The sequence below is a fragment of the Pituophis catenifer genome, unplaced genomic scaffold (assembly GCF_029215685.1).
Source record: "Pituophis catenifer annectens isolate HBS135680 unplaced genomic scaffold, rPitCat1.0.hap2 SCAF_11, whole genome shotgun sequence".
Taxonomy (NCBI): domain Eukaryota; kingdom Metazoa; phylum Chordata; class Lepidosauria; order Squamata; family Colubridae; genus Pituophis; species Pituophis catenifer.
This window is the reverse complement of record NW_027256891.1, coordinates 1,899,672-1,919,273: the sequence shown is the minus strand read 5'-3', so window position 1 is coordinate 1,919,273 and position 19,602 is coordinate 1,899,672. Positions and strand designations below refer to the sequence as shown.

Sequence of the window (19,602 nt, the reverse complement as noted above, 5' to 3'; positions counted from 1 at the left end):
CTCTGGTAAGGGTGGGGCTCGCATGCCTCCCCTGGCACACTGGGTGGCAAGTCAAGGGAAGGGAGGTGAAGAATCATTTTTCTTTCTCAAATTGGTAAAAGGCTGCCATTCCTCCATTCCAGGTATGGGGAGAGAGTGTCAGCAAAGTTGTCCCATGTGCTGGTCACTCAGGAGTGCCAACGTCATTTCTGAAGAAGCCCACTTGGCTGGTGACCTCCCTGTGGAGATCTTCACTATCTTTCTCCAAACATCTCTTCTGCAGCTCTAATTCTTGGATCACCATTCTGACATGGTTCACTCCTTCTCTGTTGTCCTCCAGAGTTTTCTGCTGGTCTTCCGTTGTGGCCTGGTAAGCACAGGTCTGCTTCTGATGCAGATTGTTGATGTGCTTCTTCTCATTTTCCCTCACATTCTGAAGAGGGGTGACTGTCTGCTTCAGTTGGCTGGAGTGGCTTTTCTCCACAAAGTGGAACTTTGGTCTCTCTTAGCCAGTCCATGCTGAAGACTCTAGAGGTGCTTCTTAAATTCTCAAGAAGGTTCTAGACCTCTTTGAGGAGTTTCTCAAAGGTTCTAAGGCAGCCTTCTGCAATTTGAGGAAGTCTACTTGGCTAGTAACCTCAGACATTTCTTTCTAGAGTTCTTCAGTGTGTTTCACCAAAAATTTGTTCTCTAGCTCTAACTGGTGGATCATCATGTTGGCATGGTCCAACCTTCCTTTGTTCTCCAGCAGAGTTTTCTGCAGGTCTTCTGTTGTGGTCTGAAGTTGATCCACAGTCTGCTTGAGACAACTGTGCTGCTCTTCCATCTGATGTTTGTCTTTCTTGAATTCCTGGATCTGAAAGTCAAAGAAATCTCTCAGATGGTTAATCTGGAGATGGAGGACATCACTGCTCACTGAGAGATACCCAAAGGATACCCCAAGGATAGGGCCGTTTCTACCCTGGTGCTGACCTGTTTGAAAAATGGAGAAAAATGGACAGTCACTTCCTCTCTCAGTTCAGGGGACATTTTGTTAATCAGCCTTAAATCCACAGATGCCTTCAAGTGGCCCATCTTGAGAAACACTGACATAATCCATCACAACTGATCTCTTTTCAAACTATCCTGACTTCCCATTTGATTCTGGCTCCAATTTGAGGCCTATCGTCTATCAAAACTCTCCAAAGGAGTCAGAATCAGCTATCAACCAATTTGGCCATCTCTGGCACTGCTAGGGGGCTTCTGATCACAGGGAAAGGGTGTGTGTGTGACCATTTGGATTAGGAAAGTTCCCCCCTCCAAGTACTTACCAGTCCCATCCAAGGCACGAAAGCCTGGTGGGTGACCTTGGGCCAGTCCCTCCCTCTCAGCTTGGACCTACCTCATAAGCATTTTGTTTTGAGGACGAAGGAGTCTTCAGTATGTTCACTGCCTTGAGCTATTTAGAGAAAGAATAATCACAGGATTATTGTTGTGGGGAAAAGAGGAAGAAGAAGATAAGTTGGACATGTTCGCCTCCTTTAGTTATTTGAAAAAATAATAAAACACTGGAAAAAAAATCTAACAAAAATAAAAACTCACTTTCCTGCTTCTGTTTGCATGGAATCTGTCTAAGCCTTGGGCAGATACAGGAATTTCTCTTCTCACAAGGGGAAGAGGTTTTTTTTTTTATCATCCCTTCCAATTTCACTCACTCTTTTTTTTACAGCTTTTGGGGGCACCAGTGGGGGCATCGGACCCACTCCCAGCCCTGGGACCCAGCAGGTTTCTCTGTTTCTTCAGGAAAGATTCCTTCCCCAATCAGAGTCTGCCTGAGCCCCATCATCCACTTCCCTCCCTGCCTAGGATCAGCTCAGGCAATTCTTCTATTCAGAAAATAGGAAAAAGGGAGTTTGCACAGAGCCTCCAGGTGAGTCTCCATTCTGTGACATGGAAAGGTCACTCTGACCCCCCTCCCTCAAAGCCAAATTCCCCCTCAGTTCTTGGACACCTCCAGACATTGCTCAGCTGAGGTCACAGCAGGGCCAGGGTGGCTGAGAATTGGGATGGAAGGGACCACAAACTCCCCACAAACTTTCCCAGCCACAAGAGACACTTAGACACAGACTGTGGCCTCTCACACACTCCTAAATGGGGCTTTTAAGTGACAGTGGGAAGGGTTATGGGATCAATCTCACAACACACATCCTACAGGGGTGGTCCAGCAGTTGTCCCTGGTGGCAGATCGAAGATTGTGAACTCCTGACACCAGTTTCTGTGGAATCAAATGCAGGACCCAAAAAAACCAATAATCCAGGCTCAGTGCAGTTATTATTTATTCAGTGTCCACTGGAGGAATTTCCCTCCATACAATAGTGGGAGGAAAATTTACAGACAAAAGGATGCACTCATATTTATACATTCCAGGAAAGGAGGAGAAAATGACAATCATACATATGCATATTTCATTCAATAGATGATGTAAGCATGAATATTCATAATTAGCAAGACTCAAGTAACCATCACACTCTTGTATTGTTGCTACTCTCAAGAAAGTGTTATTGTGTAAATAAAAAAAAACATCTCAGTTGTGTTGCCACAGCAGTTTGAGTGAAATGCACTGAGAAATGAGGGCATCAACATTGCTCCATACATTCCTTCTATATTTCTGTCTTGCTAACATGCTCCCATTTCTCCAAGAAATTTGTCTCCTCACAATTCCATACACCCTTTATTTATTTCAAGAAAAACAGTTGGCCCACTCATGCATGCAGAACATCTTGGAGCATTTTCTACATTTGGACTGTGGAACATGTTAAAAGTTGATATTTTTCTGTCTCATATTTTTATTCTGGTCGACAGCTGCTCCTTTGTGTTGAGATCTGGCCTCAGAATTATAATGTAGCACTTGGGGATGAAGATGCAGCCCAGCAGACCAGCACTGGAGGCCAGGATGGAGAAGACCTGCACAGCCACCATGGATTTCCCTTTGGTGCTCAGGTAGGTGGGCACAAAAGTCACCCAGACACTGCAGAAGACCAGCATGCTGAAGGTGATCAGCTTGGCTTCGTTGAAGGCCCCAGGCAGATTCCTGGCCAGGAAAGCCACCGTGAAGCAGATGGCAGCCAGGAAGCCCATGTAGCTGAGAGTGACGTAGAACATGACAACGGCCCCTTCGTTGCATTGCAGGATGATCTCTCCAGGTTGGGAGTGGAGGTCAGAGTCAGGGAAGGGGGGAGAAAGTCCCAGCCAGATTGAGCAGATGACAATTTGGGCAGCAGAAGAAGAAAGGATGATGGAGTTGGCCAAGCTCTTCCCCAACCATCTCTTCATTCGGTTTCCTGGTTTTGTGGCCAGGAAAGCCAGCACCACTGTGATGGTTTTGGCTAAGAGAGAAGAAATGGCAACTGAGAAGATGAGGCTGAAAACCGTTTGTCGGAGAAGGCAGGTGGCTTTCCTTGGTTGACCAATGAAGAGAAAAGGAGACAGGAAGCAAAGCTGGAGGGAGACCAGGAGGATGTAGGAGAGGTCCCGGTTGTTGGCTTTGACAATGGGAGTTTCTCTGTATTTAATGAAGATGATTAAAACAAGGCCTGTGGTTATGTAGCTGAGGGTGACGTACAACATGACAACAGCCCCTTCGTTGCATTGCAGGATGATCTCTCCAGGCTGGGAGTGGAGGTCAGAGTCAGGGAAGGGGGGAGAAACTCCCAGCCACGTGGAGCAGATGACAATTTGCATAGCAGAAGAAGAAAGGATGATGGAGTTGACCAAAGTTTGACCACTTTATCACTCTATTTGTTATCCTCCTGTGTTCATGTAGGACACTCAGCTCCTTTCCATTTTGAGGTTCATTAGTTTATTAAATAAATGATGTTCTGTCAGGTCAGCAGCTGAGATCTTGGAGGTGCCATCAGTGTAGTGGATGGTGCAAACTTATTTTTTGCCATTATTTTACACCTAGCATATTGTTTGGAAGAAGTGGTGGCCTTTCCTCTGGTTGTGTGGATGTACTTGGTGGGGTGGGAACCCTTTGACATTCCCACCTATGAGGTTGTGGTGTGAACCCCTTCCCCAAAAGACCTCCAAGGCCTTTGAAGGTGCTGAGGAGGGTCCCTGTGTTTCTGGTTTATTGCAGTCAATTGTGTACATGTTTCTTATCTGGATGAGGGACATTAATACGTCCACCTTGGCTAGAAAGGAGAACTGGGGGGATGAATTATGAGGGAGCTGAGGGGTTAGGTAGATGTATCCAAAATAAAAGCCAAATGGATGACTTTGAGACAATCATCAGGGGACTGAGTTCTAGTCTTGCCTTAGGCATGAAAGCCAGCTGGGTGAGTTTCAGCCAACATACAGGAAGCTCTGAGTTCTAATCCTCCCTTAGGTGAGAAAACTTCCTGGATGACTTTGGGCCTATCACCAGGAGATTCTTGAGTTCCAGTCCCACCTTAGTACTTATTGGAAGTGTAGAACTAGGAACATTTTCTCAGATTAATGTAGGATACCAGAATTAGGGATTCCTAGAGTGTGAGATGGCTGAGTGTCCAATATTGTGTGGTGTGATGGAGGAAAGTGAAATTGTGGGAAAACACCTGTTCCATGTTGGGCAAAGCCATAAATCTCTGCCTTCTTCTGCCTGTGGGAGAACCAGAGGCCTCTGTGTGGTTACTGTGAATCTTAGACTGATCTTCGTCTGCTCCATCAGATCTTTTCTTATCTCCTTAAAATAGAATTTGCAAAGGGATCCTGTTTGCAATTAGGAGCCATTCTGAAACCTAAACATTGATTCCCAATTGATTAGCATTTTCTGTGGTTGGAAAGCAGAACAGCTTCCATGGGTGCCTCTTCCTAGAAACCTGGAAGTCGCCCCCCCCCCCCCCATTCCCCTTCTTGGACCTGGATGAATACACAGCATTGAACATTTGTGACCTGGTCAGTGATGCGACTGCCTTTAGACAGGATCCCCTCAACCTCCTCCTGGGGAGAGTCTCAAGGTCCCTTTCTCTGGACATCTTCTCCAGCCCTTCACAGACAAGCAAAGCTTGGAAGAGGAGCAGAGAAAATGCTTTACGTAGAAATTGTAGAGTGGGAAATTAAAGGGCCTGAATACTGCTATGTTATTTTTCTGGTTGGTGAAAGAAAGAAAGAAATACAGTGGAAAGTTCTTTATACACTTTATTTTTTATTTACTTTATTTATTTATTATTATTTTGGTGTGAAGTACACACCAAAATAAAAACAAATCCCAAACTGAAATCCCAGAAGCTCTTCTGCTGAACACTTTCTGCAAAGACAGAGCCTTGGTGGTACAGGGGTTTAAAGCACCCTGTTATTAAGCTTATTAAGACCAGCTGCCTGCAATTACTGCAGGGTTCGAATCTCGCCAAGGCTCAAGGTTGACTCAGCCTTCCATCCTTTCTAAGGTAGGTGAAATGAGGACCCAGTTGTGGGGGCAATAAGCTGACTTTGTATAAATATACAAAAGGATGAAGGCTATTGCTGAGCACATTGTAAGCCACCCTGAGTCTTCGGAGAAGGGCGGCATATAAATCAAATTAAAAAAAAAAAAAAGGAGATTTTTATGAGGAAATTTCATTTCCCTCCCCAGTTGAGACCCAGTCAAACATGGCATTTCACGTCATTCCAGCATTCTCACAGAGGTGATCAGGCAACCAGGCTGATGCTTGTTTCCCACAGCTTCCTTCTGACCTCTTTCCCTGCTCACTCTCTATCACACACACTTTAAGCTGCTGTCAGTAGGAACAAGGGCCCACATTATTTTTTAACAAGGTGTCACATTCAGTAGCTGTTGCTGAACAGCAAATTCCTCTGAATGACTTTCACAGAGTTCTCTTTAGCATGATTTATTGAGCTGAAAGGAAAGGGAGCTGCAAGAATTCCAGTAATTCAACAATTTCCTATTTTGAAACATATAGACATGTTTTTCTTTTCCTGCATATTATCTAAATGGAAAGAATTAATATAACCTTTCAAATAAAAGAAAACTTAACAATTCTTCCAATATCATAATGGTGTTATATCTCATGTTTTTATATTTGTTCTGCCTGTGAGCTGCTCCTTTGTGTTCAGGTCTGGCCTCAGAAGGATAATGTAGCACTTCGGGATGAAGATGCAGCCCAGCAGACCAGCACTGGAGGCCAGGATGGAGAAGACCTGCACAGCCACCATAGATTTCCCTTTGGTGCTCAGGTAGGTGGGCACAAAAGTCACCCAGACACTGCAGAAGACCAGCATGCTGAAGGTGATCAGCTTGGCTTCGTTGAAGGCCCCAGGCAGATTCCTGGCCAGGAAAGCCACCGTGAAGCAGATGGCAGCCAGGAAGCCCATGTAGCTGAGAGTGACGTAGAACATGACAACGGCCCCTTCGTTGCATTGCAGGATGATCTCTCCAGGTTGGGAGTGGAGGTCAGAGTCAGGGAAGGGGGGAGAAAGTCCCAGCCAGATTGAGCAGATGACAATTTGGGCAGCAGAAGAAGAAAGGATGATGGAGTTGGCCAAGCTCTTCCCCAACCATCTCTTCATTCGGTTTCCTGGTTTTGTGGCCAGGAAAGCCAGCACCACTGTGATGGTTTTGGCTAAGAGAGAAGAAATGGCAACTGAGAAGATGAGGCTGAAAACCGTTTGTCGGAGAAGGCAGGTGGCTTTCCTTGGTTGACCAATGAAGAGAAAAGGAGACAGGAAGCAAAGCTGGAGGGAGACCAGGAGGATGTAGGAGAGGTCCCGGTTGTTGGCTTTGACAATGGGAGTTTCTCTGTATTTAATGAAGATGATTAAAACAAGGCCTGTGGTTAGGAGGAAGAATAGAGCAAAAGAGACTAGGATGATGCCCAGATGTTCTTCAAAAGACAGGAAAGTTATAACTTTGGGGATACATTGGACTCTGTACTCATTTGGGTATTTATCATCTGGACACTTGGTGCATTTTTCGGTATCTGAGAAAGCAAAAAAGCAATATTTCTTTAATATTCTGTCCTTTTATCTTACATAAAACACCTTCTTTGGATACAGCTGATACCACAGGCATTTTCCAAGGAGTATTTCTTAACAAGTTTATTAAACAGTCACTCCTTTGAAACAGTATAGGGTCTCCTGCTTGAGCAGGGGATAGGACTAAAAGACCGCTAAGGTTCCTTCCAGTTCTACTCTGATTGATTGATTGATCATGACTGGCAGACTATTTGTGTAATGAGTTCCCCCCATAACTACCCACAGCACCACATTATGGACCAGTGACACCTTCTCAGTGATCCTCAAGGGGAGGATCCAATATACAGATTACAGATTAACAGAGTTGGAGGAGACATTGTAGGTCATCTAGTCCACTCCCCACCCCCTCATCCCATCTCTTCCCAGCCCCTTCTTCAAAGTCTTTTTGATTTACTTCGTTTTAGATAAGAAATTGTGCAGGTTAAAAATAAAACACCAAGTTTACTTCAATCTGTCTTTTAGCTTGCACTTTCATGAAAAGGTTCTGGAGGGATCCATTTCCACAAAGCCTCCCATTTTCCACAGTGTCACCCACCTTCCTGAGTGGAGAAGGTCCCCTCCGGACAAGGAATGCAGTCATAGCAGCAAACTGGCTCTCCTTCTCGAGCCCTCTTGACAAATCCAGGATGACAACTTTCCACACATTTGGACTGAGGCAGAGACTGAGCAGAAGAAAAGGAATGCCAAAGAAAAGATGTTAGGACTCTCCATCCATGGAAAACGGAGGAAGAAATGGATGGAGACAAGTAGCCTCTGGTCTTCCCTGAGGTAAATATGAAATCTCTGACTACTCCTAAACAGATGCAGGAGGTAAAACAACTGGCAGATTCTTCATTTAGTTCCTCCCTTTTGCTTTTCGAATTTAACATTACAGTAAAGTACTTTTTTATTTAATAAAATCTAGATGTCAGGTTCCGATGTTATCTCAAATAAATTTCATTCTCAAACACAAAGTCTTTGATGAAATCTATTATTTATTGAAGAATAACGATCTAGTCCTGAACTCATTTGCAGCCGAAACTGATCCTCTGATCCCAAACCCCTCCCTTTCCGTTCCTCAAATCTCAGTGTCTCATTGGCCATCTTCCAAGTCCATCTTCCATCTCAGTTACTTCAAGTCACAGGAATTTCCCCCCTTCTCCCATCACCTAGGTGACGTTATTTGCCGGGAGGAAAGAACTGGGTGAAAAGTCAAGCTACTGCTTCTAACAGGCTCTTTCCCACTCATTCATGTCAGTGCTGGGGAAATCATAGTTTGGAGTGCTGACACTAGAGGGATGGAATTGAAAAAAGATTTAAGTATGATGATATATTCATATTAAAACTGAAAATAAAGTTTACTATAAAAATTTTAGGAAACTTTTATTCCATTTGTTTTTTTTTAATGTAGAAAAAAAACTATGATGAAGAAAGAAACTTCTGAGAAGTAAGATCTTGAAAGAGTGGCAAAGCCACTCCATTTAGGTCCTGTCTGTTGAAGAATTTCCATTAGATGACACCAACTGGCATGGAAGGCCAACCACCCTGGAGACTATAGGCTTTCTCCACTTGAAATGGGACCTCAGGCTTTGGAAAACAGAGAAAAGACGGCAAAATTTATCTCACCTTATTGAGCAACTTTAGCCGTGAAAGAACATATTGGTTGATAATAAGTCTCTGTCTTTGAAAATACGCCAAAGTATCTCTCCTGAAATCCTCCCTGGGGAGAACCAAGAAGCTATTAATGCCCAGATCTGCCATTATCTCTCCATTTTGGTTCAAGTACAGTTTTCTGTCAGAAATATTCCAAAATTCATTCTTCTCCAGAAAGGGATGAAACTAGAATGGGAACATCCAGGAATTTGAAAAACAGAAAACTTTGTTTCTTATCCCACATTGAATCTTTCTTCTACAAATATGGTTAAATAGGATACAAATACTGCAATTATCTTCATAAGTGAATGAAAAAGTTTGAGAAAGATTTGTCAATCATATACTGACAAAATATAGAGAAAATATAATTGACACAATTGGTCAATTATAGGGGACATTCTAGAGCAGATGACAAATAAAATGAACAAAGGGGAAAAAAAGGATGATTCATAAACTCTTTGAAACCAACAGGCTGATTCCCAGAAAGCATGGGTTTATCAAGAAGAAAGTTGTCTGGCTAATCTTCTCCCTGATCATCCTGATGGAAAACACCTCCAGATGTGCTAATTCTACTTGATTGCAATGCAACATTAACAAAATTTTGCAGATCTGAAAGAAAAAATCTCCCACCAACTCTTTTCTCAGCCTGAAAAGTTAGCAAGGAGGATCCTTCCTGAGTTTCTTTCTCTCCCATTATGCAGCTGCAGGATTCGCCCCTCTTATCTGAAACGCCTCTACTGCATTTTAACTTCCCAGAGGCTGCTGGGAGGAGCTGCTGGCTGTGAGTGGGGGAGACTGAGAGGGAGTACAGAGGACAAAGGTAGTGGTCTGTGCGCCTAACGGTGTGCATATCATATAACTATAAACCAAAAATAGCAATAATACATTCAGGGTTAGTGCACTTGAGATTGTTTAGTTTATTTGATTTATATACCGCCCTACTCCCGAAGGACTCAGGGCGGTGAACAGCCACAAAATAAAAACACATAAATACAAAATTTAAAAACAGAATAAAACCGAATTAAACAATTTGGCCGAAGACAGATTTAAAACACCCCAATAAATTAAAAACGAATTAAAATTTGTGTTTTAAAAAGGGGGGAAAGGGAAAAATTATGCCAGGCCAGCCTGATGGAATAAAAAGGTCTTGAGAGCGCGACGGAAGATACCCAGATCCGGGATCCTCTGTATCTCCGGGGGGAGCTCATTCCAGATAGTAGGTGCCCCCACAGAGAAGGCTCTCCCCCTGGGGGCCACCAGTCGGCATTGTTTGGCCGACGGCACCTGGAGGAGCCCCTCTATGAGAGCGTACCAGCCAGTGGGAGGCTACTGGTGGCAGCAGGCAGATTGTGATTTTATTTTATTTCAAAATAACTGGCTTACTTCAGTGCAATATTTGTTTTGCAGCTGTCTTACTCAGTACTCTTCAAATTTGGATACTGTCCTCTTTGTAAACAAATTACTAGTCTACATGGACAGATTACCTATCTAGAATCTCTAATCTGTGCTCTCTAAGCAGAAATTAGGTGCCCAATTCAGCCATTCCACTCTATTGAGCTGCTGCGCTATCAGTCCCTTCTACCACCAGGACCCTGCAGGAGAAGGGCAGTATGGACAACCCCGTGGGATCTGGCAGGGTGAGAGCTGAAACCCAAAGCTTTCGCTGTGTCCCAGCATAGCAGATACAGTGCCCTTGCTGACCTTAATAGGGACACTAAGGTGACAGGTCAAGGTAGTTGTGATAATGATAACTCAAATAAGCAGGGGATCGTGGTCCGAGATGAAGAACTTACTTTGGACAGGGGAAAGTGTGAATCAGGTGTTACACATCAGTCACACAAGAAGAGTGTGGTATCCAAAAAGAGAAGCCACCTTCTGGTTGGTGATTCAATGGTAAGGGATGTAAATTTAGGAAAAGATATAGAGGTTTTGAAAGAGGTCAGGTGTCTGCCAGGTGCTACTGCCAGCAGAGACAAGATAGTCAAGAATGCCAGTAAGTGTGATGTTGATGCTACTATACATCTTGGCACAAATGATCTGTCCCAAAAGGATGTACTTTCTGTGCAGAATGATTTCCAGAGCTTGGGGTACAAACTTAGTAGTATAGGTTGTAGGCTTATCTTTTCAGAGGTTTATAAGGAACAAAAAGGGAAAGGCCAGCGTGTAGCGGAGTTTAATGTGTAGCTAAAGGAGTGATGTAAAAGGGAAGGTTTTATTAGTTGTGATGTCTGCAGCTTGTCCAATGAAAAACTGTACAAAAGAGATGGTTTGTATCCATCAAAGAAAGGGACTGAGAGAAGAAGGTGTCAAGTGTGCAAAACATTGTAAATGAAGAAAATTAAAATTAAAGGGACGATAAAGATAATGATAATAAAGGATGGGAAAAACAGGGAATATATATAGTAGAAAGTAAGAGGAACAAAACTGATACGTAAAAAGAAACACATATCATGTGTTTGTGCTTTGTGTTGTTGTGGTAAAACCAATAAGAATTTTAAAAAAGAAAAAGAAAGAGACTGAGTTACTTAGCAATAAATTCACAGATTTTCTGGATAAACATTTAAACTGAACAGCGGGGACAGAGAATTAATTGATACAGAACATTTCTGTCCCCAGCAATCTAAAATTAAAAGGGTTATCAGTGCATGTAACATAGATGTTTGTATGGGTAAGATTATCAACCTTGCTGTCAAGCAAAACCAAGTACTAAATAGTGAGTGCCATACCATGTGCACTAATCAAACAGGTGGCAAGAAAGTAGGGGCAGTCAGGCACACCACAGGTTATGTAGACAGTAAACACAGGGTCAATCAAAATGGACTCAATTGTCTATACATCCATGCACAGAGTATGAGGAATAAACAGGGTGAATTAGAAATTCAAGTAAATGAGAACAAGACCCTCCGACTCTTCGTCACTAGTAGCACTTCCCTCCAATCTTCGGCCAAAACCCGCACCAGGAGGCTGAAGCAGACCCCAAGTCGGAATTTCTTTCCCCCCTGCGACCCACACAAGAAGACCCCAAAGGGGGAGACTCTCTGCAGCAACACAAACGTTCATTGCACGTATCTGGCCCAGGGGCTGTAGTTTGAGGACACAATTTAGTGCAATATGAAAAATGCAAATAATTTTTCTGCAGACCACCAAAATTTTCTCACGGACCACCAGTTGGTGACCATTACAACAGCAGATAACAGACCATTTTGAAGTTTTGAAATTTAACTTTATTGTTGGATTGCCTGTTAACTACGTTTTTTATATACAGCAGATCGATGACAAGTCAACTAGTTGCAAATAGATGTGTAGTTTATAATTGTGGGCCTATTTTGCAAAGGGAGGAAACTATTATTGTTGTATTGTATTCAACTGGGAGGGGACAATATGCATGTTTTTGTCTGTTTTTAATGCACATTTTTTAAAAAATGTTTTGTCTAGTTTTGTCTTGTGTTTGTAATAGTTTTATTTCCCAAAATTCGTATTTTACTTTTTGAATAAAATAAAATTTAATAAGAGGAATATCAAGTTTCCAGAAACAATATTTATGATTAGCACACAGTGCATAAATAAAAAGCAGTAGAATAATATCTGATTTTTAGCAACTAGGACTTGACTAACAATAGAGTCTCATATAAGAACATGAATGATGGACTGGAAGAAAGATGAGGGATACCAAACTTGATATGTATGTTTGTGAAAATGATCTCAAAATCATAGTTAACTGGAAACAGAACACGAGTCAGCAGGGAGATGTTCATGGAAAGAAGGCAAATGCAGCCATAAGAATCTCAGGAAGTGAACGTTGTGGTTTGGGGAGACCCCAACTCAAGGACCAGGTCCCCTTGCAGGCACCAAGCCTGGAGGAGAATTTGCACAAAATCTATGTGAACTTCAGGGAAGGACAAATAAGCCAAGGAAGAGATGAAAAGAGCTGCTCTTAGCCTTGAGGAAAGACAACAAGGGGAAGAACTGAAGATCAGGAGGAGTCTGGGAGCCCCTTTTCCAACTGACACAATCTCTCGCTTGGAGAAGGGAGGATGCAGCCCTCTTCCAATCACTGACACAGGTTACACATGAGCGTAAGATCTGCTCACTATTATTCCAGAGTGTCAGACATGGAAAAATGAATTCAATTGCAAGAGAGGAGATTTTAGCTGAACGAAAGAAAAAAAAATGATAAAAGGATGAGCTGTTTTAGAGCTGAGCCAGTTAAGCAGAGAAGTTCGGTCTCCTCTTCATGCATTATCTGAATGCAGAGACTGAGCAGCCATCAGTTAGAGAAGCTTTAACTGGGATTCCTGCAGAAAGGAGGGGTTGGGCTAGATGGTCTCAGGGTCTCCTCCAAATTTATAAAGGTTGTCATGCCACAACATGTATCTATTGTGCTGTTGTTGCTCTAGCCCCACCTAGTGGCCGGGGGCAGATAAGCCTAACTGTATGGTCTGAAGCCAGACTCCCTTTTCTCTCAGCCTTTGGAGAAGACGGAAGCAGCCGGTTTGACCGAGACACATGGTCATCTGGAGGCCTCTGTCCCTCACACGGAGCATCCCTGGAGAGGTTCCAGCTGCTTCTTTGTTGGCTGTTAGTTAATGCTGCCTATCTCCTATTTATATTTGATTCTCACTCTTTGCACTTCCTCAGTTTCTCCGTGCCCTTTTCCCCCAATGAAACATTCAGATCCACGCCAGGGTCCCTTTCATTGGAGGAGAATAGGGGGATTCAGCTGCCTGTTGATCTGCATACAGACCCACCTGCAGTGGGGACGGAACAAAGGTGAAATTCCACGATGCTAATCACAAACCCAGACATACGAGAATTCATTTTAAAAATACAGCATTTTCAAATTAGCAGTGCAAAATATAAAAATGCCATGGTATCTACTCTTTGGAACCATTATTCCGTGAGTAATTAAATTGGCCAGATCTGTTGAGATGGTTCCCCTCCTTCTCCTATGGATTCCTTCTCCAAAAGAACCAAGATTAATGGATCCATATCAGGACCCCATACCTGCCAGGGCTGCAGCCTTGGAGACCCCAACATCTTTTCACCCTCCTTCCTTCTCCTCCTCAATCTGGAGGAATATGCAGCATTCAAGGCCTGGACCAGAGTCTGAATGATACTGTAATAGTGATAGTAATTTGTGATCCTTCTTCTGTTCCTTTTCTCCTGGGTCTCCAGTGGGGCTTTCTGGGTGCATCTTCTGCGGCCTTTGAAAGAAAAGACATTCTTTGAAAGAGAACAGAGAAAATAATGATCTTGAAACTTTTGTTCCACAAAGAAAAGGGGTTCAAAAGCATCATCCATTGGCCTTTTCTTTGTCAGATAACCAAAGTTCCAAATACTATGGACGTATTTGAGAAGTCTGCGCTTGTGTATTGTATACAGTATAAAATTTGTGAGGATCCAGACTTTCCCTTCAATGGGTCCTGGCAAACGCATAAGTGTTTCATGGAAAGGAAGGATTCTCTCTGAAATGGAATTGTTTTCTATGAAGTGAACAAAAACGTTGACTTGTTTCCACTTAGAGAGGGCATCCCCCAGGAGTGCTGTATGTCCAGTTGTTGAGAATCGTTGTGATATAACCGCATAAATTCCATTCCTGACAAGCATAGGAGGGAAAGTCCTCATGAAATACTCTCCATTTTCCGTATCTGAAGCAAAGAGGCCAATCAAGGTCCATCTGAAATGGAGGAGCAGTTGGACAATTACTGGGTACAGGATACCTTCTTTGGGGACCATCCGGTGGAAAAAAGGAAATTTATTTTTATCACTCAGAGCCTGTGAAGCAGTTTCAAGATTTACCTAAAAAGGCAATGAAGAATGCTGTGTTATATTTGGGGTCGGATCAAATCCAAAGGATTTGATTTTAATAAATCCAACCTGGTTCTCATGAATGTATTAGAATACTTTGTTAATTAGTCACTGTTTAAAATGTTAAAGACAGAATATTAGCAAGATTTTATAATAAAAGTGGAAAATAATAAACTAAAAATAAATAAAATGTAAATCATATTACTGTCTCACCCCTACAATTTATCGCAATTAGATTAACATGTGCAAATGCCAACTGAAGGATTCTATTCCAATAAAGAGCCTATTATAATTTTTGGGAATTGCTGCATCTTTTTCTGCTTCTATATCCCAGATTCTTTGTGGAGGAATCTTTTTCACTTCTTCTCCAATTATACAAGAAACAGGGAGACCTCAGCTGCTAACATGATTTATCTGTTGTATAATCCAAGAGGTCTTTAATTGAAATTTTGTCCGTTCTAACAGCCACAACAGAGTCGGTGAGTTTCCATAGATTAAATTTTATGCCAACATCCATATTTTCTGATTTTTGACCAAGCAGAAATTGTGAAAATTCCCAAAACAACTCTGAGCCCCAAAGATCAGATTGATATAAGAACATGGGGAAAACCATGGCCTCAGATACTTTAATAATCAGGACTGAGGAAGCTGGAGAGCTTTGAGGTTTTCATTTAAACACCAGTTTCACCCATGCCCTTTCTCTAACTGAGCTCCTTTTATGATGAGGGAGCCAAGATTCAGTCTCAGACAAAACTACCCCAGGCAAGGAAAGGTGTTACTTGTTGTATTGGCTGACCATTTATGGCTAGGATGTCATTTCCCAAAGACCATAACTTTTGAACTTGATTTATTAATTATCAGATAATTATTATGGCACAAGGATCCAAGTCTTCACAGCATATGCGATCCAATATGTAAGTATGATAATATCACATTATCAGTGTAAATCAGTGTATTCCAATAGGAATTAAACGTGTGTACCTATAACAGAACTTATAACAAAATAAAAGGGTTGGAAGGGACCTTGGAGGTCTTCTAGTCCAACCCCTGGCTCAAGCAGGAGAATCTATACTATTCCAGAGAAGTGGCTGTCCAGTTTCTTCTTAAGAGATTTCAGTGATGGAGCAACCACAAGTTCTGAAGGCGAGAAGTTCCATTCCTCACTGTTAGGGAAGTTCTCCTCAGTTCTAGGTTGTTTCTCTCCTTGATTAGTTTCTATCCATTTTTTCTTGTCTTGCTTTCTGGTTGCTTTGGAAAATAAGATGACCCCCTCTTCTTTGTGGCAGCCCCTCAGATATTGGTACACTGCTATGATGTCACCCCTAGTCCTTTTCACTAGACTAGACTTACTGAATTCCTGCAACTGCTCTTCATATGTTTTAGTTTGCAGACCTTTGATTCCTTTAGTTCCTTTTTTCTGCACTCTTTCCAGAGTCTCTACATCTTTTTTATAATATGGTGACCAAAATTAATGCACTATTCCAAGCGTGGTCTTGCCAAGGAATTATAAAGCGGTACCAATACTTCATGTAAACCTTGAGTCTATCCCTCCGTTGATGCAGCCTAGGATTGCACTGACTTTTTTTAGCTGCTGCCACACATCGCTGGCTCATATTTAAGTGATTGTCCACTAGGACTCCAAGATCCCTCTCACAGTTACTGCTATTGAGCCAGGTTTCACCTCATCTGTAAGTGTACATTTGGTTTTTCTTGCCTAAGTGTAAAATCTTACTTTTCTCTACATTGAATTCCTTTTGTTAGATGGGCCTAGGGTTCAAGTCTATCTAGATCCATCTGGATCTTGAGCAGTAATGGGTTTCAATTTCGACCGCTACCGGTTTGCTCGTGGGGGCACGCGCGCTCACGATGCTTATGCACATGCTCAGAGACGTCCAGGCAGGTGGGTGGAGCCTCCTCTGCCGCTGCTCCCAGTTCACCTGATCTGGGGCGAACCGGTAACAACCCACCACTGACCTTGAGCCTATCTTCTGGGGTTTTGGCTATTCCTGACACTTCAGTTTCGTCTGCAAGTTTGATGAATTCCCCTTCTATTTCCTCATCTAGATAATTTCTGAAGATGTTGAAGAGTACTGGGCCTAAAATGGAGCCTTGGTGTCCCTCACTGCTTATTTCCCTCCATGTAGATGTAGTTCCATTGAGGACCACAGACTGAGCCCATCTGGGGGTGATGCTGTCTATCCCACATATTTTCAGCTTCCCGAGAAATAGGTTATGGTTTACTTTGTCAAAGCCTTTCTGAAATCCAAGTACTGTATACTACATGCACTGCATTTTGCTAGTCCACTAATTTAGTAATTTTTGTCAAAGAATGAAATAACGTTTATTTATAATCTGTTTTTGAATCCTTCATTACTCATAGTAAGTCATTCATATCTATACTGAATAACAAGGGTTCAAATATGCATCTTTCCCTTCCCCCTTGGTAAGCATAGATCCTTCTTCTCATGGCTCCATTGAGCCCAAACCTCCCTCTCAAACAAGGGCTTGGATCAGGGCCAACAGGCTGAGCTCCATTTTGAGGGCAATCAATTTTCTCCATCATATTTCTCTGTTTATTGAGTCAAATGCTGCACTAACATCTAGAAAGCCTGCAAATCTTGTTTTACCTCACTGATATAGATTAGATATTTCAAGACAAATTTGTTGCCAATATTAGATTATTAACTTATGCATTATTTCTTATAAAATCTATATAGCTTTTTAACTCTACCTAAAACCTTCTGCTTCTTCTGCAGGAATGCATTTTTCTTAAGTTTAATTAAGACGATCAAGACATAAATTTTAGCCACAATATCTGGTAGTCTGTTTGGTCTATAATTTCTAAAGTCCTTTTTATTCCAATTTTTAGATAGTTAAAATGCTACTATTGCCAACTTCAATCTGACTGGATAGGGCAGGCATCATTTATGTGTGAAAATGAAGATGCCAATAGAGGCCCCAACAACTAAGGATATTTTTTGATCAGTTAAATAGTTGGTAGAATGTCTTCTCCAGGAAATGTATTGCTTGCATTTCAGGCCTTTTATGATTAATCTCAACATGAAACTAATGGGGTAAAAACTTTGACATTTTTGCTAATATGGAGAAAAGCAGCTCTTGGATTCTATGGAGAAGACATGATTGCATCTATTGCTCACCCACCACCACCCACCACTTACTTTACCAGATGGAGAAAAACACACACAAACCTGTGGGACTTTGTAGGTGCCTCCTAATGTTGACATCTGAATTGAGATGTCCCTGTCAGCTCTATCAATCAGAGCCAGAAGGTTCTCCTTCCTTCCACAGCCGTAGTTGGGGACATTGGCTTCTCCAGTGGAGAGCATGTCCAGCAAGGCATCTGAAGTGCGTAAAGGGCTCAAATAGTTGTCATGGATATTGTAGCCAAGTGTGAGATTGTGCAGGAGCTGGGAATTCTTGTTGATCACTTGAATGGTGAAAATTAATCGTAAGCCATATGGAAAACTATAAGTATCCCTATTGTTAAAAAAAAAAACCTATTATAATCAACAGAAACAACAAATACTTTTTAAAATATATAATCCTTCAGAAGCCTACTGAGCCTTAAGCCAACATTGATCCAAAATCAATGATCAGTTACACAAATATGGAAATTGGCTGAGGTATGGCAACTACAACTGGTTCAACCACTACTTTAAATAAAATTCATTATTCAAGTGATAAATTAAGAATTGAACAGAGAGAGGAAAATAATCTGAAGTCCTTTCAGCTTTTTTTCAGACCCCTTTTTCAGTCTCTTTCACAAAATCAGACAAAAGAGAGAAGCCATGGAAATCATTCAGGAAATTAGACATATCCCCCAATATAGGAATAAAGGAAGAAGAAGAAAACAGAAAAGAAGGAGAGTGTTAGAATGGAGGGAGTGCAACTCCATCACCCTGAATGACTTACAAATCATGAAAAACAAACTGAACAGAAGGAGCCATGTTGAAAAGCAACTTTGTATGCAATCTTTCTTTTCCAGTGATGACTATACCAATGAGATGGTCTCCTGGGCAGTAAAAGCTCTGTGGTCTTTTTCCATCCTGGTGTTCCAAACTCAGTGGGCATTTCACTCTAAGCTTCCCAGAGACTGGCTGGGACATAAGTAGCATCAGAAGCAGAAGCAGGAGGTCCATAATTCATGGCATGAATCAATCAATCCCCTTCCAGTTTCTAAAGAAGAATTAGAAGAATCAAAGGACTCTCAGAAGGTGGAATCTCCAGTGTCTTTCCTGATTCAAACACAGAGAAAGACTCAGGTTCACCTGGAAAGGAGAGAAATGTACATTCAAGAGCACAGACTCTGCCTGTCCCAAACTCCATATTTCTCTGCCCAAAGTCTCCCCTGGAGGATTCAGCCAAACAGCAGAGCTGAAACTTTTATCATAATTCTCCCTGTCAGGAGAAATCTCTGAATTATTCAACTAGTTCTTGGATTCAAACATTGTTGGGCATTTCTCTGAAGGGAAATGAAAGGGAAGTAATTGTTATGTGATTCATAATGATAGGAGAGAGATTGAATTAAATCCATCATCTAGAATTTGGGATCTCCATCCTTGAAATTGGCCCCAAATGGAATACATGGCACCTGTGGCTGAAAATCCTTCTGAAAAAGGAGCCTTGGTAGTACAGTGGTTTAATGCACCCTGTTATTAACACAGCTGCCTGCAATTTCTGCAGGTTCGAATCTTACCAGGCTCAAGGTTGACTCAGCCTTCCATCCTTTCTAAGGTAGGTTAAATGAGGACCCAGTTTGTGGGGGCAATAAGCTGACTTTGTGTAAATATATACAAAAGTATGAAGGCTATTGCTTAACGCATTGTAAGCCGCCCTGAGTCTCCGGAGAAGGGCGGCATATAAATCAAATTAAAATAAAATAAATAAAATAAAATAAAAGGAACTCTGACATTTGTTGGCATTGTGGTTAAAGAGAAAATCCCTGGAGGCCAATTAATGCCTGAGCATGTCACAGATCTGAATTAGCTCCCTGCTGAGTCAAAGCCAAAATTTACTTTATTTTGAAAGTTAATGCTCAAGGGCACAACCACAAAAGGGCTGATACAATAGTGCAGGTAGTCTCTAAGAATAAAATCAACCTTGGTGAAAAACTAGTTATCACAACTTTGCATAGTTAAAAAAAAATCATACCCATACACAAACATAGAGAGA

General features: G+C 42.0%; 1 protein-coding gene across 1 annotated transcript; it reads right to left on the bottom strand.

Moving 5' to 3' along the window:
• Positions 1-163: 163 nt before the first annotated feature.
• LOC139322848 (vomeronasal type-2 receptor 26-like) lies at positions 164-17,756 on the bottom strand. The gene is made up of 6 exons (XM_070952096.1): positions 17,619-17,756; positions 7,505-7,622; positions 6,040-6,914; positions 3,469-3,627; positions 656-835; positions 164-412 (listed from the first exon to the last, which is right to left on the bottom strand). The coding sequence occupies exons 1-6, from the start codon at positions 17,754-17,756 to the stop codon at positions 164-166; spliced, it is 1,719 nt and encodes a 572-aa protein (XP_070808197.1).
• Between the last annotated feature and the right edge of the window lie 1,846 nt (positions 17,757-19,602).

Coding starts and splice junctions, on each gene's coding strand:
- LOC139322848 (XM_070952096.1), bottom strand. CDS start 17,756: ATGCTCTCCACTGGAGAAGCCAATGTCCCCAACTACGGCTGTGGAAGG. Junction 6,915..7,504: donor GACCTTCTCCACTCAGGAAG/GTGGGTGACACT, acceptor TTGCTTTCTCAG/ATACCGAAAAATGCACCAAG. Junction 836..3,468: donor ACCTCTCCTACATCCTCCTG/GTCTCCCTCCAG, acceptor TTTGACTTTCAG/ATCCAGGAATTCAAGAAAGA.